Raw genomic sequence first — 25,758 nt, 5'->3', positions numbered from 1 at the left:
AAACACCCTCACAAACACACCCAGAAGTACTGTTTAGCCAAATATCTGGGCACCTAGTGATCCACTTGACACATAAAATTAACAATCACACCCAGCCTCAGAAAGAGGCTGGTTTTTATATATCATTACAGAAGGTGTAATGGGGAGCTCACCTCTGACGGTTAGAAGGTGCTTCCTAGAAATAAGATGCATCTTCTATGTGCCTCTTCTGCAAAAAATAAAAATTATCTATCATCTACCAAAAAAAAAAAGGTACCCATCACTATATTTACTATAAGGCTGATACAAAGAAAGTCTTGATGGGTGGAAACAGTTGGCTGAGAAGGAGATGCTGGAACTGTCTTCATCAGAAATAATGAGTCCCCAAAAGGCAGGCACACAGGGGATGGAGGTTGCTCAGCAGCCCACCGCTGGATGGGCAATGACAAGGAGGAGCAAGAAAGCTGCAAGCAGCTGTGGTAGGGGGCATGATGCAGGGAATGAGGATAAGGCAGGGGCCAGCGCCTGAAGGCTGTGTGTGCCAGGCTAAGGGGTCTGGATTTTAGCTCACAGGACATGGATGATGCAGGGCCAAATTGTGACTTTGGGCCAAATTGATTCTCCTAATAACTTGAAGCTTTTATTAGAAGGTAAGTGGTCAGGGCTAGGGGAGTCTGGCCATGGGATGGAGGATGGAGGAGCTAAGTGGCTCCTTCCATGGGAACTGAGCCCACCTTTATGGCTCTTTATGACAGTAACAACAAGCTAACGAGCTTCACTGATTGGATGGTTAGTGCTCGTCACACAGCTGTCCGTGTCTCAGTGCTCATTAGAAGTGTTAAGCGCTTTTTGATGCATCTTTCCTGGATAGCTCAGGACCACGGGGAGGGTGAGGAAGAGACGTTGGCTTCAGTTGCTCCCCTGGAAGTCCAGAATGAGATCCTGCCAGGCACCTGTTGGCCCACAGTCATGGCATCACCACTGACAATGCAGGATCCCAGCAGAAGGATAAAGTCATGCAACATGAGTGTTTCCCAGGGCTGTGATCAATATTTTATGTCATGGCATTTATGCACAAAAATCCAGCTGGTTCATCCCCAGGAAATGATGACAGGAAGAGAAGGAAAAGTTCCTCGTCAACCTCTCCTTTACAGACAGGAAGCATGTTTGAGCCCAGGCTGAGGGCAAGCTCCCAGCTTGCTCTGGAACGAGTTCAAGGGCCCAAACTGCTGCTGCAGCTGCCACTGCAGAGCTGGAGGGCTTTCTCGGCAACGTGTCCCGCTGGGCTGCTGGGTTGGGGGAGTAGCCATAGCCCAAGCCTCTTCCCCTCGGGGAGGCAGCAGCTCTTGCCCCTAGATTTTCTCTGATGGTGTAGAGCTCCTCCCTGCCTGAGCTCCAGCCCTGCCTCAGGCAGTGTGGCCAAGCGGGGTCAGGGAGGGTCTCCTTGGAGGTGAGCCCAGCTGGGAGTGCCCTGTATACACCATTTCCCCACAGGTGACTCTGGAGGGAAGTGGTTCCTGCAGTTCTTCCTACAGTTTGAGGTGACAAAGGCACAGCTTTTCTCCTGCAGATGCCAGCTCTTCCTGGGTCCATTTTTCTGGCCCCAGGCATGCATTATTTTTTCATAATAGATGAAAGTTCTAGAAGCATGTTCTAAAAGAGATAAGAAACAAAACAAACAGACAAAACAAAATAGACTCAAAGGGCTTGTAAAAGTCAGTCCTGCCCACCCACCTGGGACTCTATATATGTCACAAACACCAGGGATCCCAACAAAACCCACTGTGGTAGACAGTTCTCTCTAAGCTGCCCCAGAGGTGAACACCCACGTGAGAGGTTCTGTCCCCTGACAGCGTCACTGTGAAAGGTCTGAATCCCACCTGCCATCTCTTTCTCCAACTCCAGTTGTTGTTTTGTCCAAAATCCAGGTCTAAGACTAAAAAGGCCAACATTTTCCAAAGCTCCATTTTTGTCCCCTCCACAATTAGCCAGAATTTTGACTTTATATAATGTGAAAGGGCAAAACTGATCCAAATGTGGAATGTTCCATTTTGCAATAACCTATCCTTGATCCGAAAAATATGCTAAACTTAGGCTGCCTTGTGCAGGGAGAGCAAGAAGCAGTAATGGGGTCGAGAGGAGGCATCTTGGGTTGAGTCGGACAGGCTTCGGGTAAAATCTTAGCTCGTCTACTTGTCCAGTAAATATTAATCTAGCCCCTGCTACGTTCCAAGGACTGCTTCACCGCATCCTAACTGCCTGACTTTGGACAAGTCATCTACTTCCTTATCCATAAAGTGGGAATTATTTACAGTGAGGAAGCCCATGTAGCAGTGTCTAGACCACAATCAGGCCCTCAATAAAGTAGGTGTCTTCCCTTCTCTAGATTCTTTGGTAAAGGATATAGTATGTAATATGATATATTATATAGAGCTTTTCTGCCAAAATTTTCAATAAATTATAACCATTCACCCTCCAATCACCCATCTAATAACCCTTGTTAATAATGTTGAGTCGAAAAAGTCCTTCCCAAATGAGATAAACAAACTAGAAGTCATAGAGATTTTAGATTTAATATAATATTAAAATTTTAAAGATGACATAAACAGTGATAAGAGACAAGCAGGCTGGGAGAAAATCTTTATATACATATATATATATAATGAGTTAATATAATACCATGTAAGAGTGCCTAGAAATCAGAAGAAAAACACATGTCCCAACAGAAAAATAGATAAGGATAATTCCATGATAGAAATACAGATGGCCAATAAACATCCATGAACTACCTTAGCAGTAATCATGGAAACGTAAATTAAAACAAACAGAAACATATTCAGTTCATCAGACTGGGGGAAAAAAGATAATGTCTGCTGTTGGCACAGGCGTGGGAAAAGAGCGCCAAAGTGCTGGTGAGAGGACAAACTGGTATAGTCCTTCCTGAGCAAAAACTGGCAGCATCTCTCAACATGTAAAATGTGCATACCTGTTAAAAGCAATAATTCCACTTCTAGGTACCTACCAAAAACATATTTATGAAACATTCACTGTGACATTGCTTGCAGTAGGAAAAGGTTGGAGTGGCTAACTGGCCATCAAGTGCCTTCTGGTTCATCCATACTATCAAAAGCATGAGCTAGGATAAAACTGAGGCGGCTCCACAGGTGCTGACATGGAAGATGTCTGAGACGTGTCGTGAAGGAGCAAAGCAAATTGCAGAGACAGCTCTACAGCCTGACCACATTCATATTAGAAAAAAACAAATAACAAACATGTGGACATATATTTGTCTTCAAAGACAGATTACGAATGTGTTGAAGAAGGTAGGAGAACACACCCCATGCTGTTCACAGCAGTGGCCTTTGGAGAGGGAAGTGGGAATTGAGTCCAGGTGAGAATAAGAGATGAACCCTCACATGGTCAAGTTCACATTTTACTCTATTTTTTTTTTTTTAGGAAGATTAGCCCTGAGCTAAAGACTGCCAATCTCCTCTTTTTGCTGAGGAAGACTGGTCCTGAGCTAACATCCATGCCCATCTTCCTCTACTTTATATGTGGGACACCTACCACAGCATGGCTTGCCAAGCAGTGCCATGTCCGTACCCAGGATCTGAACTGGCTAACCCTGGGAGCCAAAGCGGAACATGCGAACTTAACCACTGTGCCACTGGGCCGGTGCCTTACTCTATGTTCTTTTATATTGCTTGAATTTCTTTCAGTGAGCATGTATTACTTTAATTTGAAAAACAATAAATAAGAAAAAGACTGTTCTTCCAAACCATTAACAGTGGTACCCCTGGTCTGTGCTTCTCCTCTCTCGCCTGGACCACTGTGCAAGCCTTCTGGCTGGTCTCCCTGATGCACTCTTACTCCTTGTCTTAGTCCGTTCAGGTTTCTATAACAACATGCTGTAGACTGGGTGGACTATAATGAACATAAATTTCTTTCTCACGGTTCTGGAGGCTGGAAGTCCAAGGGAAAGTTGCTGGCTTCACTGTCTGGTGAGACCCTTCTTCCTGGTTCATAGACAGTTGTCTTCTTGCTGTGTCCTCACATGGTGCATGGGATAAGGAACTCTCTGGGCCCCACCCCTTTTTTTTCTTTTTCTGCTGAGGAAGATTTTCCCTGAGCTAACATTTGCACCAATCTTCCTCTATTTTTTATGTGGGATGCCGCCACAGCATGGCCACTGATGAGTGGTGTAGGTTCATGCCGGGGAACCAAATCCAGGTAGCCAAACTGGAGCATACTGAACTCAACCACTAGGCCATGGGGTCAGCCCCTGGCATCCCTTTTATAAGGGCACTAATCCCATTCATGGAGGCTGAACCCTCATGACCTAATCACGTCCGAAAGGCCCCACCTCCAAATAGCATCAGACTGGGGATTAGGTTTCAACAAATGAATTTCAGGGGAAAATAAACATTCAGACCATAGCACCCCTACAATAGATTCTCCAGAAACAGTGCTCTTTTTTTTTAAAACATTTGCATCAGACCACCTCATCCCTGTGCCACCCAACCTAAACGCCTTTCTGTGCCCTAGAAAAGCCCTACATATCAGCTCCGGCCCACTCCAACCTCATCCCTACCTCTCTTCTCCATGATCATGGCCACAGGAGTGCTTTCCAATGCCTTGGCACAGCTGGCCCCACCAGTCATGCCAAGGTTCTGGGGTAGGTGGAGCATCCCAGGCAGAGGGACCAGTAAGCGCAAAGGTCCTCAGGTCTTTGGAGCTCAGAAGGAGAGCGCTCTTCTTCATCATGTTAATGTCTCAAAAGATTGGAAGAGTTCACAGGGCAACTTTCTTCCTAATGCCAAAATCTCCCTCCTCTGCAGCCGTGGTTCTGAACTCTGACTGCACAGTGGAATCACCTGGGAACTTTAAAAAGTATTGATGCCCAGGCTCCATCCACAGAGATTTTTTTTTTTTTGCTTTTTCTCCCCAAATCCCTCCAGTATATAGTTGCATTTTTTTAGCTGTGGGTCCTTCTAGTTGTGGCATGTGGGACACCACCTCAATATGGCCTGACGAGCGGTGCCATGTCCGCACCCAGCATCCAAACCAGCAAAACCCTGGCCGCCGCAGCGGAGCGCGTGAACTTAACCACACTGCCACAGGGCTGGCCCCTCCATCTGCAGAGATTCTTACTAGGCATTTTTCAAAGCTTCTCTGGCGATTTAATGTGGAATTGGGAATGGGATTTACTGCTCCACAGGATCTCTGACAGGTGAAGGCATTCAGCAATGAGGAGAGCACTCCATGACAGAGGGGAGCATGGGTTCCTTAAACTCAACCAACCTTCCTCCCCATGCTCACTTGGCCAGAATAAAAGTCTGCTCCCCATGGCCACTTAAGTCTGTCCTCAAAGAACCAACCTTGACAGAAACTTATTTAGTAGTCAACAAGTTTGGACTCAAAGAATTTGTGGGGTTTGGGTGATGGCAAGGGAAATGTCTTGAAGTATAAAACCATGGTTCCTCTAGGTGGCTTTTCTGACCTTCTAAAATAGAATAAATTTCTTTCACAGGACAGTTCTCTTTTAGGGGACACATCATAAGTGGTAAAGCAACTATGGTCCTCCCGAAAGTCGTTTCACTCTGAAATGTCAACTGCTGAATCAGAATGCATCTGATTGAGCCCTAAAACTTCTGCCATCTAGGACCAAACACAGTGTAAGAAACCGTTTACAGTCCATCTATTGAAAATGTATCATCATAATCCTCTGTTTGCTGCACTAATTTCTAAGGAAAGATCCCTCACTTGCAAGAAGCATGATGTGTCAGCCACAGTGCTCTGGAGTTGACAGCTGTGGCCTCAATCCCCAAGTCTTCCCACCATTGGGGAATGAAGTGACCTGCCAACTCTGTAAGAAGCTTGGGAAAAAGTAGCCATAAGTAGCAAAGCTCTGTGGCCAAAGGCATTATTTATAATTCCTAGGAACATAAAAAACAGGTAAGAAAGAGAAAGACGAAAATAGAAAGAGAGCCTGTCACCTTCATAATCTTTTCTCCAGGCTCCTAAGCATGGCTGGCCTGCACTAAAAGATGATCTGAAGGATTAAGAAAATCTGCTTCAACTAAACTCTGCTGTCTCTCCTTCAATTTTCTGCCAATACAAAGGCTCCTCTCAAGAGGAGTTCCAAAAAAGGGAAAATGATGAAAATTGTCTTGCTGACTTCACAAATGCAGAGAAGCAGCAGTAGCCCTGGCAAGGTTATTCTAAAATAGCGGTTCTCAACCCTGGTTGCACATTGCAGTTACCATGAGAGTTTAAAAAATATTGATCCTGCATCCCACCCCCAGAGATTCCACTTTAATTGGAGTTGGATGGGTCCTGGGCATGAAGACTTTTTAAAGCTCCTAGATGACTCTGATTCAGGATTCAGGACCTTGCTGCAGTTTGGCATAGGTTTCCAAGCACCCATACATTGACCCTACACATAGTTTTCTGGGTAGATGTCTGGTCACTAACAACAGTTTGAAAGAAGCATTTTAGGAAAAATCCAGGTAGGCTGACTGCTACTCAGAGTATGGCTTTAGTGCAGTAACAAAATATCTCCAAACCGGTTCATAGGAGTTATGAAACCAGGGTAGAGGGCTTCAATCATTATTAACATAAAGAATGAAACAGGAAAAAGCAAATGTGTGAGCTCAACCAAATGAGCTTACCCAGGAGGTTCCCCCACCAAACTTGGACGAGTTTTCTTCTTAATGGAAAAAAAAACTGTTAGGAGTAGTGGATAAAGCAAGTGTCACTTTTTCCCCCCAGAATTGAGAAGAATTCACAGTAAATATCCATTATATCTTATAATGGCCAAGAAATGTTTATTCCACAGAGGATTTTCAGATAACAGAATTAAAATCAATACGATATCGATTTTAGTCTTTGTGAAATATATCACCAAATATTTGTATATCACTTTTAAATGCCAGAGCTATTAAAACAATGGAGCACACTCTCTCCTTCTGTAGTGAGACAAGGATAACTCAAGGTTACAAATGATCTCTCCTCTGATCCATTTTCCACACCGTGACAGAAAGAGCTTTCTAAAGTGCAACTCTGACCCAGCTACTCTTCTGCTGCATATCCTCTGTGGTTCTCCATTGCCTCCCTCCCAGGCCTGGATGCCGGTGTCTCCAGCCTCCCCTCTCCCCACAGTCCTGTTACCCTGTGCTCCAGACACACATGGCTCCCCAGACAGCCCTGCTGTGCCACACCTCTCAGCCTTTGTCTTTGCTGCTCCCTCTACTGGGACGGCCTTCTTCCATGTAGCCTACTCCTCTCAGGTCTGGAGAAACTCATCACATCTGTCAAGACTCAGTTCAAAAGTGACTTCAACTATGAAGCTTCTCCCGACCCATCCATAAAGAAATGACCACTCCTTGCTTTGTCCACCCACCCTCTCTAACGTGGCATCTCACACTTGATCACATTTACATGTTTACTTGTCTAACTTTTCCATCTAGACTCGCAGACCCTTGTTGGAAGAGATGGTATTTTATCCATTTATACACCCAGGACTTAAAAGACTGATTGAAATGAAGTACCTTTTTAATAAATTTATTTTATGAATTGAATTTAACTGAATATATTGAATGAGTGAGTTTAACTCTCTCTAAATTAACCTCCCTCTCCTCCTCTTTCTCTCTCTCTCAACACACACATATATACATAAGGAAGGATGAAAGGGAGTGCTAGGAAGTAGCCCGAGTGGAACACCTCTTGTGCGAGTTCCGTGTTCAGTCAGGCTGTTTGTCTTTACTTACCATTGATGTTCTGTGCCCAGCAGCTGAAGGCAGAAGTGAGGGGCTGTTTTCCCGGTGCGGAAAGTCCAAGGAAGAGCTATTCCGAGAACTGGAGCTTCCTGAGTCATTGGGCAGCTGTCCCTTTTCAGACAGTAATCTGGACAGAAAGCTGGCCTTGCGACTGCCTGAGCGAGATCTGTCTGTCCAGACCCCACTCTCTCTCACGCTGCCATCGCTGTCTCTGCAGTGACTGTGAAAATCTGTGAGAGGCTCTCCAGAGAGTTTCAGGTCCTGGGACTGCTCCCAGGTTCCTATTGCATAGGATGGACAGTGTCTAGGAGCCGTCGTTGAACCTAAGCAGGACTGGGACGTTGTCTTCTGCAGGGCAAAGGAAGAATGGTCTGGTTGCTGTCCCAGGTGCTGAATTCTAGCATCGTCATCCCAGGGACACGGGCTGTGGACATGGAGCTGTCCGCTGTGCTGATCCTTCTCAGGCCAGTCTTTTTTACTACAAGGGTCTACTTCAAGTTGCCTGGGCTGTTGGATTTGCCACATGGTTTTAGACTTTGGCACATTGACTTGGATGACTTGTTGTTGATTGTTGTCTTGAAGCAGAGAGATTTTTTCAGGCAAGGAAGAGCAAATCATACTCTGCTGGGCTACTGAATATTTTTTCAAACGCACTGGAGGGCCTCTTTCCTCCTCAATGCACTCATTGCTGGACCTCTCATAAAGTGCCCTCATGATTTTCCTGATTCCAAGATGAAATATTTCCAGTACATTGAGAAACAAAGAGATGGCTGCAATGCTGTGCATAAAGAGCATGAAAATGGTCTTCTCTGTAGGCCTAGATACAAAGCAATCTACTGCATTGGGGCATGGAGGTTGAGTGCATTTGTAAAGCGGATGCATTTGAAAACCATAGAGAATATATTGGCCTATTATGAACCCTACTTCCAGCACAGATCTAGTCAAAATGTGTAAGACATAAGTACGCAGCAGACATCCTTTCAGAGGGACTTTATGGATCCTCTTCTGCTCCTCTAACCTCCTCAGTTCCCTATCTATTCTTTGCTGCTCATCAAATTCAAGCTCTGGATTCTCCATCAGAGCTCTAAGATGTGACTTTTTCCTCTGCCTCTCTTTTTCAAAGGCCCTGAGTCTATAAAGTGCATGGCCCATATACACCAGAGAGGGAGAAGACACAAAGATGATCTGTAAAACCCAGAACCTGATCAAAGAGATAGGGAAAGCATCATCATAACAGATATTGTTGCAACCTGGCTGTTGGGTGTTGCAGGCAAATGCTGACTGTTCGTCATCCCAAACATCTTCAGCAGCCACACCAAGTACCAGCATTCGGAAAATGAAGAGGATAGTCAGCCAGATTTTTCCCACTATGGTTGAGTGGGAGTGAACTTCTTCTAGGATTCCACCCAATAAGTTCCAATCCCCCATGGTAAGAGACTAATGTCTGAAATATACAGAAAACACTGAGGTTAATAGCACCCATGGAGTAACATACAAAGACACTGGCTATCAATACAGAAGATTCTTTTTTTATGTCAGTAAAACTATGAAGGATTTTCCAGACCTAATATTTATAGCCCATGCTTGATGAAATGGAATGATTCCAAGGAATATCAGTTTTTGAAAAAACACCAAAGACCCTCCACAATCTGACCCAATTTCCTTCCTATCCTCTTCTCTCCCACACAAGGTCACCTGTCATTCTAGTCTACTCACTGGCCCCCATATTTGTACATTGCTTTCCATTCCACAACTTTGGTCATTTTTCTACCCATCTGAGATTCCCCACTTACTATATATCCTACATGGTCTTAAATAAGTCTCAACTCCTCCAGGAAGTTTTCCCTAACCATCTCAAGTCAAAGTGATTTTTCCTATTCCTGAATTCCCACAACACTGTTGTTACACCACTCATTTGGCACTGTGCCTAAAGTGAATTTTGTAAAAGTTGTGTCTTATGTCCTCCTTTCTGGAAAGGTACACTCTTTGCAGATAGAGACACTTTCCATAGCATTTTGGTCTTTGCACACAGAAGGTATCAATAAATAATAGTAGATTGAATTGCCTTTTCATTTTAAAACTCGGTTCCTTGACCCTAACAGTAGAATAATCACCAATAGAAAAACAAAGTAGATCCTCATTATATATTATCCCACTGCAACACTGAAAGTACAAATAACAAAAACAGACATCAGCCAATAAACCCCCAGGGACTGGTACAGGGTAGCAGTAAAGATTAAGCAGACACAGAAATGGTACCAGCAATAAGAGATATGATTACATCCACAAAGCCACATCTGGAACAGCATGTTTCACGGAAGCTTTGCTAACTCAGAAGAAAAGTGAACGTAAACTGATTCTCTTGCAAGCTTGGGATATGGGAGAGACTTGAAGCATAGTGGACACTAATAGGTTATTTGGCTTACCCTGAAAAAATGAACATTTCTCAAGGTTCAATGAGGTTCAATATTTGGTAGGTTACAGGCTTCTAAGATGTGGAAGACTTCCAGATATGAAAGATATGGAGGGAAAATAGGAAAGTGTTATTAAGTTAAAACAGATAATGAAACAATTTTCTCCTTCCATATTTCATTCATTCAACAAAATTTACTAAAATCTTACCATCATTTAGGCATTGTGCTGGATGCCAGGGAACTCAACAATGAACAAGATATAACTGGTCCAGCGCTCATACTACTTAGTCGCTTAGGACTTCCATTAACATATAAAATGGACAAATAGTGAAAAACAATAAATGAATATCAACTCAAAAATACAAGAGAAAAAACATGGAATCATTATATTTTCTCTACTTATCTCCAAACACAAAAATAAATTCTAGATGGAATAAAGTAATAAATGTAAAAAAGTAAACCATAAAAGTATTAAAAATAAAATATAAAAGAACACCTTTTATAATTTTCAAGTACGGGAAGGTTTTTTAAGCATATCAATGCCAGAAATTACAATTGGAAAAAAATTATAGATTTTACCTAGAAAAATTGAATAGCAAAAGTGGAGATGTCCAGAAGGCATTTGGGTCTGGAGAACAACAACTACAACAACAAAAGGTACAAACTAGAGATAAACTTTTATACAGTTGTGAATAATCATTGACTAGTAGAGGAGATCAAGAAGAAAAAGTGAGCCAACGACAGAACCCTGAGAAACAGCAGTGGAAAAAAAGCTACAAATGAAAATGAGGGAGGGAGGTGTCACTGAAACCAAAGCAGGGCAGAACTTCAAGGAGAGAATAGTTGACAATGCCAAATACACGTACACACAGCACTATTTAAATAAATTAATTTAATGGTGGGATACCATACTCAGGATTGGAAAACTCAATGTTTGTAAAGACGTCAATTCTCCCCAAATTAATTGATCCATAGATTTAAGGTGAGATTGTATATCACTGAGCAGAATAAAAATCCTATAAATATACATATATATGTATGCATATGCATATGAGATGTTTATGTATGTGACTATATGAGCATGGAGAAAAAAGTACAGAAGGACACATACACCAGGAAGTTTAATATAGGTTGCTAGAAACGTGGATGGACCTCGAGGGTATTATGTTAAGCGAAATAAGCCAGTCAGAGAAAGACGAACTCTATATGACTCCACTCATAGGTGGAAGTTAATTTATTGACAAGGAGATCTGATCGGTGGTTACCAGGGAAAAGGGGGGGTGGGGGGAGGGCACAAAGGGGTAGAGGTGTACCCACAACATGACTAACAATAATGTACAACTGAAATCTCACAAGGTTGTAATCTATCATAACATTAATAAAAAAAAAAAATATATATATATAGGTTGCTAGAGATCTGTAGGAGATCATGAGGGTAGAGAAGGAGTTTGGAGGAGTAAGGGAGAGGCAAAAAAGAAAGAGGAAAAGGGAAAAAGATTCCTTTTTTTTTTTTACATCCCACTAATTTATTAGATATTTTTACATTCCAAATTAAAATATTTTTCGCATTATGTAAGTAAATATGGAAGCAGATCCCACTGGTTGCCTATTCAACATCCATCTGTCCCCTTCCTACCAGCAGCTCAATTGTGCTTGGACATTCACCTTGTTCCATGAGGCCATGTGATGAGGGGAGGTTGACAGCTCTAAAGCAATTAGGGTTGGTGCGACTTAGAGGATGTCTTTCTGAGTGACTCTTACAAAGCCTAAGGAATAGGTGCCATTCTTTTTCATCTTTCTGTTTGCTTGCTATGGTATAACGCATCACACAGCTAAGCCTTTGAGACCATGAGGAACTCAGCCCATAGACAAAGCTAAGACTCAAAGACGAGAGAGCAAAATATGGGAATATCATGAGTGTTGGATTATATTTTTGAGCTGCTGAATTCTCTAACCCTGGAGTCATCCTATGTCTGGTCAAAAAGACTCTTCTTCTAAGGAAGCATAACTGATTTTTATCCAATGTATAAATTCATGTAAATTTATACCTGTACGTGCATACATACATATGTATAAATAATTTTTTAATAAAATTTTTAAGTAGTAGATACCTCTTAGAATTTGGAAGTGGTATTAATGAGACTTTTATATTTTACTCTATGTACTTGCAAATTTTTTGAAGTGCAAAAATTAAGAATGTTGTCACATATAGTACTTGCAAAGAAAAAATTGGATTTAAAAAATTTGGACTTATGCCTCATTAACTGAAGCAATAATTTACTGGGCTCTATCCTCTCTTAAAGAGTTTAGGTCCTTTTCCATAATAATTCTTTTAAAAATTCCTGGCCATTATTCTTTATTAAAAACAATTCCTTTGGCACTTAAAACAAATCTAGAGCTTCTATTTTATACAAAAGCCCTGAGTTGGGAAAGCTAACTCATTTCATTTACTTATTCTTTATATGGCAATCTTAAATTATTTAATGCTTCTTTTTGCCACTTTTTAAAACTTGGAAATTATTATTTTTAAATAGCAAGAAAAATTGGGCCTACATGAAACACAGAAATACAACCACATATATTGGCACGCAAGAGCAAGATCCTGTAGACAACTGTTCCTATGTTTCCTAAAAATAGCTACTTTTTACCATTAAATGACTACAGCTTCTAGAAATATTCTTGAATTTTTCCTTATTATCAAGTACTAATTTAGCGTCTCCTTTGTAAAAACCTGGTGCTCCTTTCCTGAGTTTTATTTCAAATCTTATCTTTCTATCCTCAAAAGGATTTCCTATATTTCTCATAAGCAAGAGAGTCCACACATTTACCACTTACCTTATGGGGGACAAAAAATCACCACTGGGCTCGAAGAACCTTAAAGTTGGAGCGTGTGTAGCTAATTAGTGGGACAACTGCTACTGTTGCAGCTATAAAGGCTCTGTGCAGCTGGCCGTTGGGCCCAATCCAGAACGAACACAGTAATTTTGATCAATGGAGTCTAACCTAGTCATCCCCCGAGGTCAAAATGTCCTTTGGTGCTATGTAGTTCTCTTGTAATATTTTTTTCTAATTGACACCAAGCTGGACACCCTCTTGATATATCACATTTGGAAATGAAAAGTGAAACAAATGAGAATTTTCCTTTTTCATTTGTGGGTGATTACAGTGATTTGACTTTAGGTGCATTTCTTTCAGTCGATTGATTGCCCTGGGAATCGACGTCACAGATCAATGGGTCATGTCTGATTTCATCAACAGCTGCCTGGGGCGAGTCTGGCCTCATCAAATATGAACAAGGAATAATGGCGTGACGATCAAACCCAAAGTGTTGTTGCAAACTATGCCACGCTGAAAGGAGAAATACCTCAAAAGGAGACTAAGCATTTTATACCACTGAGAGGGGCTCTGCCTGTCTGTGGATTATGTGTTCTGGCAATATTCCATTAGACTGAAACAGGCAGCTCAGGAAATTTTTTTTCTTTTTCAGTAGAGAAGCTGACAGCCTTAGAAATGTACGTCAGATTTTTGTAGAGAGAGTATCCGAATTCCAAAGAGGTCGTGTGACTTGCCCGACGCAGATAGAGACCAGATCGCCTGACTCCCAGTCTGGTAGCGTCTTACATTAGTCACATCTCAGGTACACAATGTTCCTGCCACATCAGAGGAGTTGAGAGCAAGGGTGTCACTAGAGCTCAATGACGGCTTCAAGTCACAGCTGCCAGCACAGTTCTAAGTCTGCTCTTTTCCATACAAAATAGAGAAAGTACATAAAACTATTGATGGTTCATAAGTATCGTCTGCCTATTCTATTTTCAGATATTTAGTTTTTGTTTTTATTTTATTGAGGTACAACTGACATAACATTATTTTAGTTTCAGGTGTACAACATAATGATTCAATATTTGGACAAATTGTGAAATTCAGATATTTAGTTTTTAAAGAAAGGATGATAGTAAAAGGTGAAGAGGTTAAATTTCCGTAAGTGCAAATTGATTGTCAGAACTAACTAGAGGTGATAACATGCAACGTATTAATACGTATATTTGTATAGTATTGGGTATACTGTCCAAGAAATTCCTTAACATTTAATTCTAAAATTCACCTGCAAAGTAATGAATTTAATACCTTTAATGCATTTTACCAGTCAAAACATTAAAATCATACATTTACGCATAGAATAACTCAGAGGGGTACACAAGAAACTCCTGATATTAGTTGCCTCAAGGGAAGGTAACCAGATGGCTGGGGAAGAGGTGGGATGGATACTTTTACACTGAATCCTCTGAACAGTGAATGTATTACCTACTCAGGAAAATAAATGTTTAAACTAGAAAATAAAGTAAAAATAAACCAACCATAAATCTGATTTTTAAAGAAATCTCCTATGGATGAATCAACCTGATCACTTCACTCTTGAAGACTTTTAGCAAGCGAGTGAGCATCTTTAAGACAGAGTGGACAACTCTCCCATACCTCATAGCAGTAATTTGAAATGTCCTGATGAGGTAAGTAATATTGGCAATGCACTGCTGCTGGAACAGAGGAGGAGCTCCACCCACTGCCTCATCCCCCACCAGCACAAAGGCTCAGCAGGAATCAGCTCACTAAAGGATGAGAACCACTCCCACAGAGAACAAGTGTTCTTCAAAGCTCTTACTTTCACTCTCACCAAAAGTTATGCTGAACGTATGGCGTCACTGGCAGGCCCAAGACATACTGAGAGAAACAGAAGGGAGCAGAAAGGTTAGTGAGAACAAATGTCTCAGGAGAAAAAGGCAAAAGAGAGAGAAAGATGCACATGGGGTGGAGCTCTAACAACTACCGCCTTTGTGATGGTCAATGGTCCCAATATTTACCATGTGCCTCATTCACGGCTGGTGATATAAACTCCCTGGTTTTCTGTAGAGCAGCTGTAAAACACCTGGGATTGTGAAAGCTGACATCATACTAAGTGAGGAGAAAGCACGTTTAATAGAGGGTGGCAACAGCAGAAGAGGAGCGCTCATTTGTGTCAAGTCTCTCATCTGCTAGTGAGATTCAGGGGGACCCACAACAAGAAAATAAGGGGTTCCCAGGAGAAAGCATGAGAAATTATAGGAATTGGGTAAACCTATCTGGTCTCTAGCAGAGAATTTGGTGCCCCTCAGATTAAAGGTGGTACCACGCCAAAAAATAACCACACCGATTATAGAAAAACAGAAATGCAAAATAAAAGGTCAAGATGGGCAATTTCCAAAAAATTTTAGCAGCAGAATCTTTTTTTTTTTTTAAAGATTTTATTTTTTCCTTTTTCTCCCCAAAGCCCCCTGGTACATAGTTGTGTATTCTTCGTTGTGGATCCTTCTGGTTGTGGCATGTGGGACGCTGCCTCAGCGTGGTCCGATGAGTAGTGCCATGTCCGTGCCCAGGATTCGAACTAACGAAACACTGGGCCGCCTGCAGCGGAGCGCACGAACTTAACCACTCGGCCATGGGGCCAGCCCCTAGCAGCAGAATCTTAACTCAAACAATTGTGTTAGGATTTCCAACATATAAAACAGATAAAAACAATCACCCTGGGGGCCGGCCCCACGGCCTAGTGGTTAAGTTTGGCATGCTCTGCTTCAGTGGCCCAGGTTTGGTTCCTGGGCACAGACCTACACTGCTCATCGACAGCCATGCTGTGGCAGCTACCCACATACAAAGTAAAGGAAGATTGTCACAGATGTTAACTCAGGGCAAATATTCGTCAAGCAAAAAGAGGAAGATTGACAACAGATGTTAGCTCAGGGCCAAACTTCTTCAGCAAAAAAAAAATTCAGGGGCCAGCCCTGTGGCCAAGTGGTTAAGCTCGCATGCTCTGCTTCAGCAGCCCAGGGTTTCACTGGTTCGGATCCTGGGCGCAGACATGGCCCTGCTCATCAGGCCATGTTGAGGCAGCGTCCCACATGCCACAACTAGTAGGACCCACAACTAAAATATACAACTATGTATTGGGGGGTTTGGGAAGGAAAAAAAAAAAAGGATTGGCAACAGTTGTTAGCTCAGGTGCCAATCTTTAAAAAAAAAAATTCACTCTGGTTGAAACCAGCTGGGTTGGAGGACCCAAGACTTACCCACTGCACTTCCCTACTTCTCCCAATCCAAACACTTGACTGAGGAATCCAGTTTGAAATCTTGTTTTAGAATAATCCCTCCACTTACAAATAAGGAAAAGAAAGCCCAAACATTGTGAATTTCCCAAAGATACACCAGGAAAACACATAAACTGGCAATTACAGGTTAAGGTTTAATGGGTGACCCATCGATATTTGTCCTTCTTAACAGAACGGTTTTATGCTTTCCTATCACATACACTTTGCTTCAGTGAGGAAGGGAATTTGACAAATGAAGACTTCTCAAAGACCTTTTATATTTTAATCCTATGTGAGTCAAGAAAATATATTTGACTTCATTATCGGAGTATTTCTGGAAAGATGGAGTCACTTATTTCACAAATTGCCTCTTAAAATCTTGCTAGCAAGGATTTTCAAGCTTTTAATAATACTCATCTTTGAGTTCTATTACCATTACTTTCTAGGTGCTTTCTGAAAGATAATTCTAAGGACTATGAAATGCACGTGTATGAAATGATATGTACAAAGTGTCTCATTATACCATTGTTTGCATTTGCAGAAGACAGGAAACACCAACGTGCCCCCCACCAAGGAAGTGGTTAAATAACTATGATACATTCACGCAGTGGTACATTTTCAGCTGTATAAAAGAATAAGAAAATGTACTGATTCAGAACGTTCTCCAGCAGGTATTATTAAATAAAAATAGCTAGGTACATAATTCTAAAGGGTACGTTACATTTAGTGTAAGAAAAAGGAAGGCACAAGAATACATATTTGTAATTGCATAAAGAAATACTAAAAATGTACAGTCATGTGTCGCTTAACAATGAGGATACATTCTGAGAAATGTGTCCTTAGGCAATTTTGCTGTTGTGCAAACATCACAGAGTGTACTCACAGAAAACTAGATGCTACAGCCTGCTACACACCTAGGCTATGTGGTACTAATCTCATGGGACCACCGTGATACATGTGGTGCGTCATTGACCAAAACATCGTTATGCAGTACATGACTGTACATAAGAAATGAATATTCGATCACCCTAATAGGGTAGACAAAGACAGGGATGAGGCAAGACTCACAATGATACCTTTTATATATTCTTGATTTTTAAACCATGTTATTGTATTACCTGGACAAAAACTTAAATTCAAAAAGTAATTTATCCACAAGAAGCTAAATTTATGCCTTCCTCAAATTCTCTCTGCCTTGGCATCCTTCAAGGATCAGCTCATGTAGCACTTTCCTCTCTGGTGCCCCAACTCTTTGTGCTCATAACACTAGTATATCACTTCTCACAGTTGGTTAAATGTTTGTCTCCCCAGGAAGCTGAACTCCTTCAGAGGAAGAATGAACAATTTTTTTATCACCGGCTCCTACCACAATGTCGGGACTTAGGCACTTAAACATATATTTTTAAAAATATACCTCAAGTGCATTGAATCAAATTAATCATAATCCTTGGCTCACGGCACACTGCCATTATTCATCCATGCATAGATCTTTTTAAAAATTTATTCTTTAATAATATAATGAACATCCATGAACCCACACCAAACCGAGAACTAGAACACTGACAGTTAAGTGATATCTTTCTAGATGCTTCTTCCCTATCCCTCCCCTTTGCCTCCCTGAACCTGTGTTTATCATTCATTTGCTTTATTTTATTGATATATATATCATTTGTATGCTCTACCAATATGTTTAGTTTTAGCTGCTTTTAAACTTTATAAAAACGCTATTATTTCAACAAATGGTGCTGGAACAACTGGACAGCCACATGCAAAAAAATGAATCTACACATAGGCCTTACACTCTTCACAAAAATTAACTCAAAGTGGATCACAGAAACAATACATTTTACCATCTTGTCTGAGGGCTACATCAATTTTCCTCTCTTCTCCCGTAACGTGGGCCACAGAGGTCTACATGGTCTTGACATGCCCCAGAACATCATACTGGGCCACAACATTACGCTGATTGGGTCTGATGAGACAGAGATAGCAAGTACTGTAGATGGTTTAGTAATAAGACATGTAAGCCACAGGGTAGGATATAAACCCCACAAAAATTAAGGGCCCTGCCACCTCAGCGAAGTTTCTGGAGGTCCATATCTTCCAAAGAGAAAGATAAGTTGCTGTCCTTTGCACTAAAACCACCACCACCACCAAAAAAAGAAAAGCACAATGTTTGATAAGCCTTTGTGAATTCTAGAGGTCATTTGATGTGCTACCCCAGCACATAATTAATGATTAACCTTTAAGGCTGTGAGTTTTCACAGGGGAACAGAGACAGAAAAGACTCTGCAGCAAGTTCAGGCTGCAGTGCATGATCCTAGCAAATCAGATGATACTCAAATAAACTATAGCTAAAAAATATGTTACACAAAGTCTCTGGCAAGCTTCAATAAAAGAATCACAGTGCAGACCTCCAGTGTTTTGGAGCAAAGCTATGCCCTGTTAGAGACTGAATGCCTGACCATAGGACATCAAGTGACCAGGGGACATGAGCTGCCCAGAGTTAACCAAATGTTATCCAAACCACCCAAACACAAAGTTGGGCACACAAAGCAGCAATTCATGAGAAACAGGAAATGTGATGTAAAAAACCAGGCTGAAGCAGGTCGGGAAGATACAAGTTGCATGAGCAGGTGGCTCAGACTCCTTTAATATGTAATATTGGGGTTAGCCTGCTGGCTTAGTCGTTAAGTTCATGCACTCTGCTTCAGTGGCCCGGGGTTTGCGGGTTCAGATCCCAGGTGCGGACCTATGCACTGCTCATCAAGCCATGCTGTGGTGGCATCCCACACACAAAAAATAGAGGATGACTGTCACAGATGTTAGTTCAGTGACAATCTTCCTCAAGTAAAAAAGAGGAAGACTGGCAACAGATGTTAGCTCAGGACCACTCTTTCTCATGGAAAAAAACCAAAAAAACAAAAACGTGATACTGCACCTGCTTCTCCTCTCATTCAATCCATACCTATAGTCTCCTAACAAGTTCCCGTTAATTAAGCAGGAGGAAAAAAGATTTGCACCTCGTTTCCAGGTATTTCTGCATGATATGCTAGCATAAGCCAGAAGCAGACTGCTGCAATATTACAACCCCAATCAGGAGATAATGAGGAAGAGAAATTCTCCCCAGGGGGTTGGGGAGGTGGCGGAGTGGGGAGGTAGAACTTTGAAAAATATATATAGTTATTTCCTTCACTTGGAGTGAGAATGGGCCAAAAGTAGAATCTATTCAAGGACAGTGGGTAGAGGTTTGGCTAGATAGACATGGAAAGAACACAACTGGAAATATGACAAAGTCTAGGGAAGAAGTAATGTGAATGGACTTCTAAAATTGGACACAAAGAGTGAAGATACTTGTGTCTCACATGAATGTTCACCAAAGGTATCTACTTCAGAAGAGGACTTCAGTGATGAGATGGACAAGATAATACATTCTAAAAATGTCAGTCTCTTTCCTTTGCAAACCTAATGTTTGTCCAATGGACCCACGTACAAAATGGCCATGTGGCAAGAAAGAAAACTTTGTATGGGCTCAACAACATGGATTTGCCCTCACTGCAGCTCATCTGGGTATCTCCATTGTGTAAGTCTTAACCTGTCAATCACAAAGTCAAAGTTGAGTTCAAATATGGATTAGCCAACTACTTAGTAGCAGGTTTATCACATCAGACTGACTATCTACAGAGTGGGGGGCAATTTTTTCTTGCTGGGAGTTATGTATTCCCTAAGAAGGGTCTTATGGAATATCTATTCACCATTATGGTGATCCACACATTTTCTATTCAAGAAACTCATTTCACAGCAAAAAAAAGTTTAGCAGTAGGTTTATGTACATGTCTTTCACGATCTCATCATGTAACTCTCACAGAGAACAGAAAAAGGGGGACTCTTTGCAATGCATTTTATGAAACCAGTATAATAACCGGGTTACCAAAACTTGACAAGACATTATTAAGAAATAAAATTTTGAGGTCAATCTCAAAAAAAAAATAGATGCAGAATATTCTAAACAGTAAACCAAATCTAACATTATATAAAGAGGCTATAAGAGATCACATTCAAGTTAGGTTTATTCTGAGACTACAAAGTTTGTTTAACATTAAAAAAATCAATGTAAAACTCCCAAAAGAAAACATAGGTAATACACTCTTTGACATCAGTCTTAGCAATACTTGCTTAGATATGTCTCCTCAGACAAGGGAAAAAAATCAAAAATAAACAATTGGGAAACCCTTGGTTTAGGGGCTGGTCCCGTGGCCAAGTGGTTAAGATCATGCGCTCTGCTTCAGTGGCCCAGGGTTTCGCCGGTTCGGATCCCAGGCACGGACATGGCACCGCTCATCAAGCCACGCTGAGGCAGCATCCCACATGCCACAACTAGAAGGACACACGACTAAAAATACACAACTATGTACCGGGGGGCTTTGGGGAGAAAAAAGGAAAAATAAAATTTTTTTAAAAATAAAATAAGGGGGCTGGCCCCGTGGCTTAGTGGTTAAGTTCGCGCGCTCCGCTGCAGGCGGCCCAGTGTTTCGTTGGTTCGAATCCTGGGCGCGGACATGGCACTGCTCATCAAACCACGCTGAGGCAGCGTCCCACATGCCACAACTAGAAGGACCCACAACAAAGAATATACAACTATGTACTGGGGGGCTATGGGGAGAAAAAGAAAAAAAATTAAAAATCTTTAAAAAAAATAAAATAAATAAACAATTGGGACCACATCAAACTAAAAAGCTTTCGCACAGCAAAGGAAATCATCAACAAAATGAACAGGAGACCTACTGAGAGAATATATTTGGGAGAATATATTTGCAAATGATATATCCAATACTGGATTAATATCCAAAATATATAAAGAACTCATACAACTCAAAAAAAAATCAGATTAAAAAATGGGCAAAGGACTTTGAAATGGACATTTTCTCAGACATACAGATGACCAAGAGGAACATGAAAAGATGCTCAACATCACTAACCATCAGAGAAATGCACATCAAAACCACAATGAGGGGCCGGCCCGGTGGCACAGCAGTTAAGTTCGCACGTTCTGCTTCTCGACTGCCTGGGGTTCACCGATTCGGATCCCGGGTGCAGACATGGCACCGCATGGCAAAAGCCATGCTATGGTAGGCAACCCACGTATAAAGTAGAGGAAGATGGGCACGGATGTTAGCTCAGGGCCAGTCTTCCTCAGCAAAAAGAGGAGGGTAGGCAGCAGATGTTAGGGCTAATCCTCCTCAAAAAACAAAACAAAACAAAAAACCCACAATGAGATATCACCTCATACCTGTTAAAATGGCTATCATCAAAAAAACAAGGGGCTGGCCCCATGGGTTAAGTTTGCACGCTCGGCTGCAGGCGGCCCAGTGTTTCATTGGTTCGAATCCTGGGCGCGGACATGGCACTGCTCATCAAACCATGCTGAAGTGGTGTCCCACATGCCACAACTAGAAGGACCCACAATGAAGAATATACAACTATGTACTGGGGGGCTTTGGGGAGAAAAAGGAAAAAATAAAATCTTTAAAAATGAAAACAAGAGGGGCCAGCCCGGTGGCACAGTGGTTAAGCTCCCACGTTCCACTTCGGCAGCCCGGGGTTTGCTGGTTCGAATCCCGGGTGCAGACATGACACCGCTTGGCAAGCCATGCTGTGGTAGGCGTGCCACATATAAAGTAGAGGAAGATGGGCACGGATGTTAGCTCAGGGCGTCTTCCTCAGCAAAAAGAGGAGGATTGGCAGTAGTTAGCTCAGGGCTAATCTTCTTCAAAAAAACAAAACAAAAAAACAAAGAAAAAAAGCAAGAGAGAAATGTTGGCACAGATGTGGAAAAAAGGGAACTCTCATGCACTGTTGGTGAGAATGTAAATTGGTGCGACCACTGTGAAAAACAGTATGGAGGTTTCTCAAAATATTAAAAATAGAACTACCATATGATCCAGCAATACCACTTCCAGGTATTTATCCGAAGAAAACAAAAATACTAATTCAAAAAGACATATGCACCCCCTATGTTCACTGCAGCATTATTTACAATAGTCAAGATGCGGAAGCAACCTAAGTGTCCATTGGTAGATGAATGGATAAAGAAGATGTGGTGTATACATACATTGGAATACGAGCCATAAAAAAAGAACGAAATTCTGCCATTTGTGACAACATAGATGGATCTAGAGGGTATTATGCAAAACGAAATAAGCCAGAGAAAGAACAATACCTTATGATTTCACTTATATGTGGAATCTAAAAAAACAAAACAGAAACAGACTCATAATACAAAGAACAAATCAGTGATTGCTACAGTGGAGGGGAATGGGGGATGGGTGGAAGAAGTGAAGGAGATTAAGAGGTACAAATTTCCAGTCATAAAATAAACATCACGAGGATGTAATGTACAGCATAGGGAATATAGTCAACAATATTGTAATAACTTTGTTTGATGACAGATTATTACTAGTTTTATGAAGGTGATCATTTTGTAATGTAAACAAATGTTGAATCACTATGTTGTACACTTGAAACTAATATAATATTGTATGTCAACTATACTCCAATAAATTTAATTCACTACATTTACAAAATAAAGGGAGAAAATTTTAATAAGAATAAACATCCATTAATGACTTTTTAAAAAAGCTCTTAGAAAACCAGGAATAGAGGAAAGTTGCCTAATCTGATAGAGTATCCATTTAAAAAAATTTACAGGAAAAAGCATGATGATAAAATACTAAAAGCTTTCTCTCTGAGATCAGGAATAAGCCAAGAAAGTTCGCTATTATCAATTCTAATCATTATTATATTGGAGGCCCTAGCCAAGTGCAAAAAATGTAAAAAAAAAAAAAAAGAGTTTAAAGATTACAAAGGAAGAAATAAAACTATGATTTTGTACAGAAAATTCAAAAGAATCTACACATAAATTTTTAGCGTATATATGATAGTTCAGCAAGTTTCTAGATATAAAGTCAAGTGTATTTCTGCATGCCAAACAGAAAAAGAAATCATTTACTATAGGATCAAATACTATCAAATATCTAAGATAAATCCAATGAAAAATATGCAAGACTTACACACACACATAAATATTATTTAAATAAATTAACTTAAATAAATGGTGGGATGTACCATGCTCAAGGTTTGGAAAATTCAACATTGTAAAGATGTCAATTTTCCCCAAATTAATTGACCCATAGATTCAATGTGAGCTCAGTCAAAAATCCCAACAGGTTTTCTGCAGACCTTGATAAGCTGATCCTAAAATGTACATGGAAATGTAAAAGCTCAAATATACCCATGAACAGTGGTGAAGAAAGAAAAAGGTGACAGGACTTGCCTACTGTATATCAAGACTTATTTAAAGCTACAATAATCGAGAGTGATAATATGGCTGCAAGAGTAGACAAATAGACTAATAAACAGAATAGAGATTGCAGAAAGAAACTCATGCATATACAGGCACTGAAGAGCAGTGGGGTATGGACAGTCTTTACTACGAAGGGGACTTGGTCACTGAGATGATTTTACAAAATTAAAATTACCCTCTACTTTACATCCTACAAAAAAAAATGAATTCTTAGTGAACTGTAAATGTAAATGTGCGAGGTAAAACAACAAAGCTTCTAGATAACAACATAAGAAAATATTTTCATCCTTTTGGAGTCAGGAAAGATATCTTCAACAGGTACTACCATACATGAAAAGAATGATAAATTAAATCTTCATTAAAATTAAGAACATCCAGGGGCCGGCCCTGTGGCCGAATGGTTAAGTTTGCGCGCTCTGCTTCAGCGGCCCAGGGTTTCCCTGGTTTGGATCCTGGGCACAGACATGGCACCGCTCACCAGACCATGTAGAGGTGATGTCCCACATGCCACAACTAGAAGGAGCCACAACTACAATATACAACTATGTACTGGGGGGATTTGGGGAGAAAAAGCAGGAAAAAAAAAAGGAATGTCTGATCATCAAAAGATATACGTGACAAAGTAAAAGGCAAACTGCAAAGCGGGAGAACGTATTTCTGCATATAGAATTAAGAAAGGGCTCATATCGATTATATAAATAATTGCTACAAATTAATAAGAAAAATAAGTCAGAGACTTGAACAGGGACTTTACAAAAAGGGGATATTCAAATGGTCAACAAACATTCAACAGATATCAATACACCTCCACCAGAAAGGCTAAGATTAAAGACCGAAAATACTAAGTGTTAGAGAGCGTGTGAAGAAACGCACATAGACTACTGTGGGCGTGCAAATTGATAAAAGCACTTAGGAAACCTGTTTGGCAGTATTTGCTAAAGCTTCACTCCTAGGTATAAATCCAACACAAATGTGTCCACACGTGCAGCAAAAACCATTTCCACAGTGTTCACATCAGCAGTATTTAAATAACCCCAAACTGGAAACAACTTAAATGGGTGAATCTCACAAACATAATTCTGAGCAAAAGAAGTCAAATAAGAGTACCTACGATGTATGATTCCATTTGAAAATTGAAAAACAGGCAAAACTAACCTATGGTAACATCAGCAATAGTGTTAATCTCTAGGAGGAGGGGAGATTCTAACTAGGAATAGGACAGGGGCTCTCTAGGGGCTGGCAAAGTTCTCGTTCTTGGCCTGGATGGTGTTATACAAATGTTCACCTTGTGAAAATTTACTGAGATACTTCTTTTGTGATATACTTCAATTTTAAAAGTTCGACATTTTTATATCCATATCTTCATCCTAACAAAGCAAGAACTGTAACATTCTTACCTCCCCTTGATCTCCATCATGCTGATATTGTCTAAAATTAATTCTGGCTTATTACGCATAGAGTTCCTTTTACACCTTTCTCCCCCTAAGCAAACTTTACCAACATATCTGACCACTCTTACACCCTAGCTCTTGAAATATCTCCTGGACTTGTTTTTGTTGAGTATTTTCTCCAAAAATATTTACAATGTGGATCTTTGAGTGGTAAATCTTTTTTTTTTAAGATTGGCACCTAACAACCGTTGCCAATTTTTTTTTCCTGCTTTTTCTCCCCAAATCCCACCAGTACATAGTGTATATTTTAGTTGTGGGTCCTTCTAGTTGTGGCATGTGGGACATCGCCTCAACGTGGCCTGACAAGCGGTGCCATGTCCTCGCCCAGGATCCGAACCAGTACCCTGGGCCAGCGCAGCAGAGCGTGCGAACTTAACCACTGAGCCATGGGGCCGGCCCCTGAGTGGTAAATCTTACTTTTTATTAAGCCCTCATATTTGAATAACAATTTAAATGGATGTAAAATTTTAGATCCAGTACTTTAAAAATATTGATTTCTTACAGCCAGTATTGCTCTTGAAAACACTGAGGTCAATCTGATTCCATTTCTTCACACAATGATTTACTGTCTAAAAGCTAGAAAGATTTTTCTCATTATATTTCAGTATGTGTCTAGATATGGGTAATTCCTTCTCTTTCTTGTTTTGCCCTCAATGGCCC

The 25,758-nt window shown here is 40.9% G+C and overlaps 1 protein-coding gene across 1 annotated transcript; it reads right to left on the bottom strand.

Annotated features, from left to right (window-relative positions):
- Window positions 1-7,547: 7,547 nt before the first annotated feature.
- On the bottom strand, window positions 7,548-9,185 carry GJA10 (gap junction protein alpha 10). Its single transcript, XM_014866690.2, is given in 3 exon segments — window positions 7,548-7,610; window positions 7,612-7,743; window positions 7,746-9,185. Coding segments are annotated over 3 exon segments (1,635 nt in total).
- Between the last annotated feature and the right edge of the window lie 16,573 nt (window positions 9,186-25,758).

Source organism: Equus asinus, chromosome 24, assembly GCF_041296235.1.
Source record: "Equus asinus isolate D_3611 breed Donkey chromosome 24, EquAss-T2T_v2, whole genome shotgun sequence".
NCBI lineage: Eukaryota > Metazoa > Chordata > Mammalia > Perissodactyla > Equidae > Equus > Equus asinus.
The sequence above is the reverse complement of the archived record's forward strand: the minus strand, read 5'-3'. Positions and strand labels throughout refer to the sequence as shown.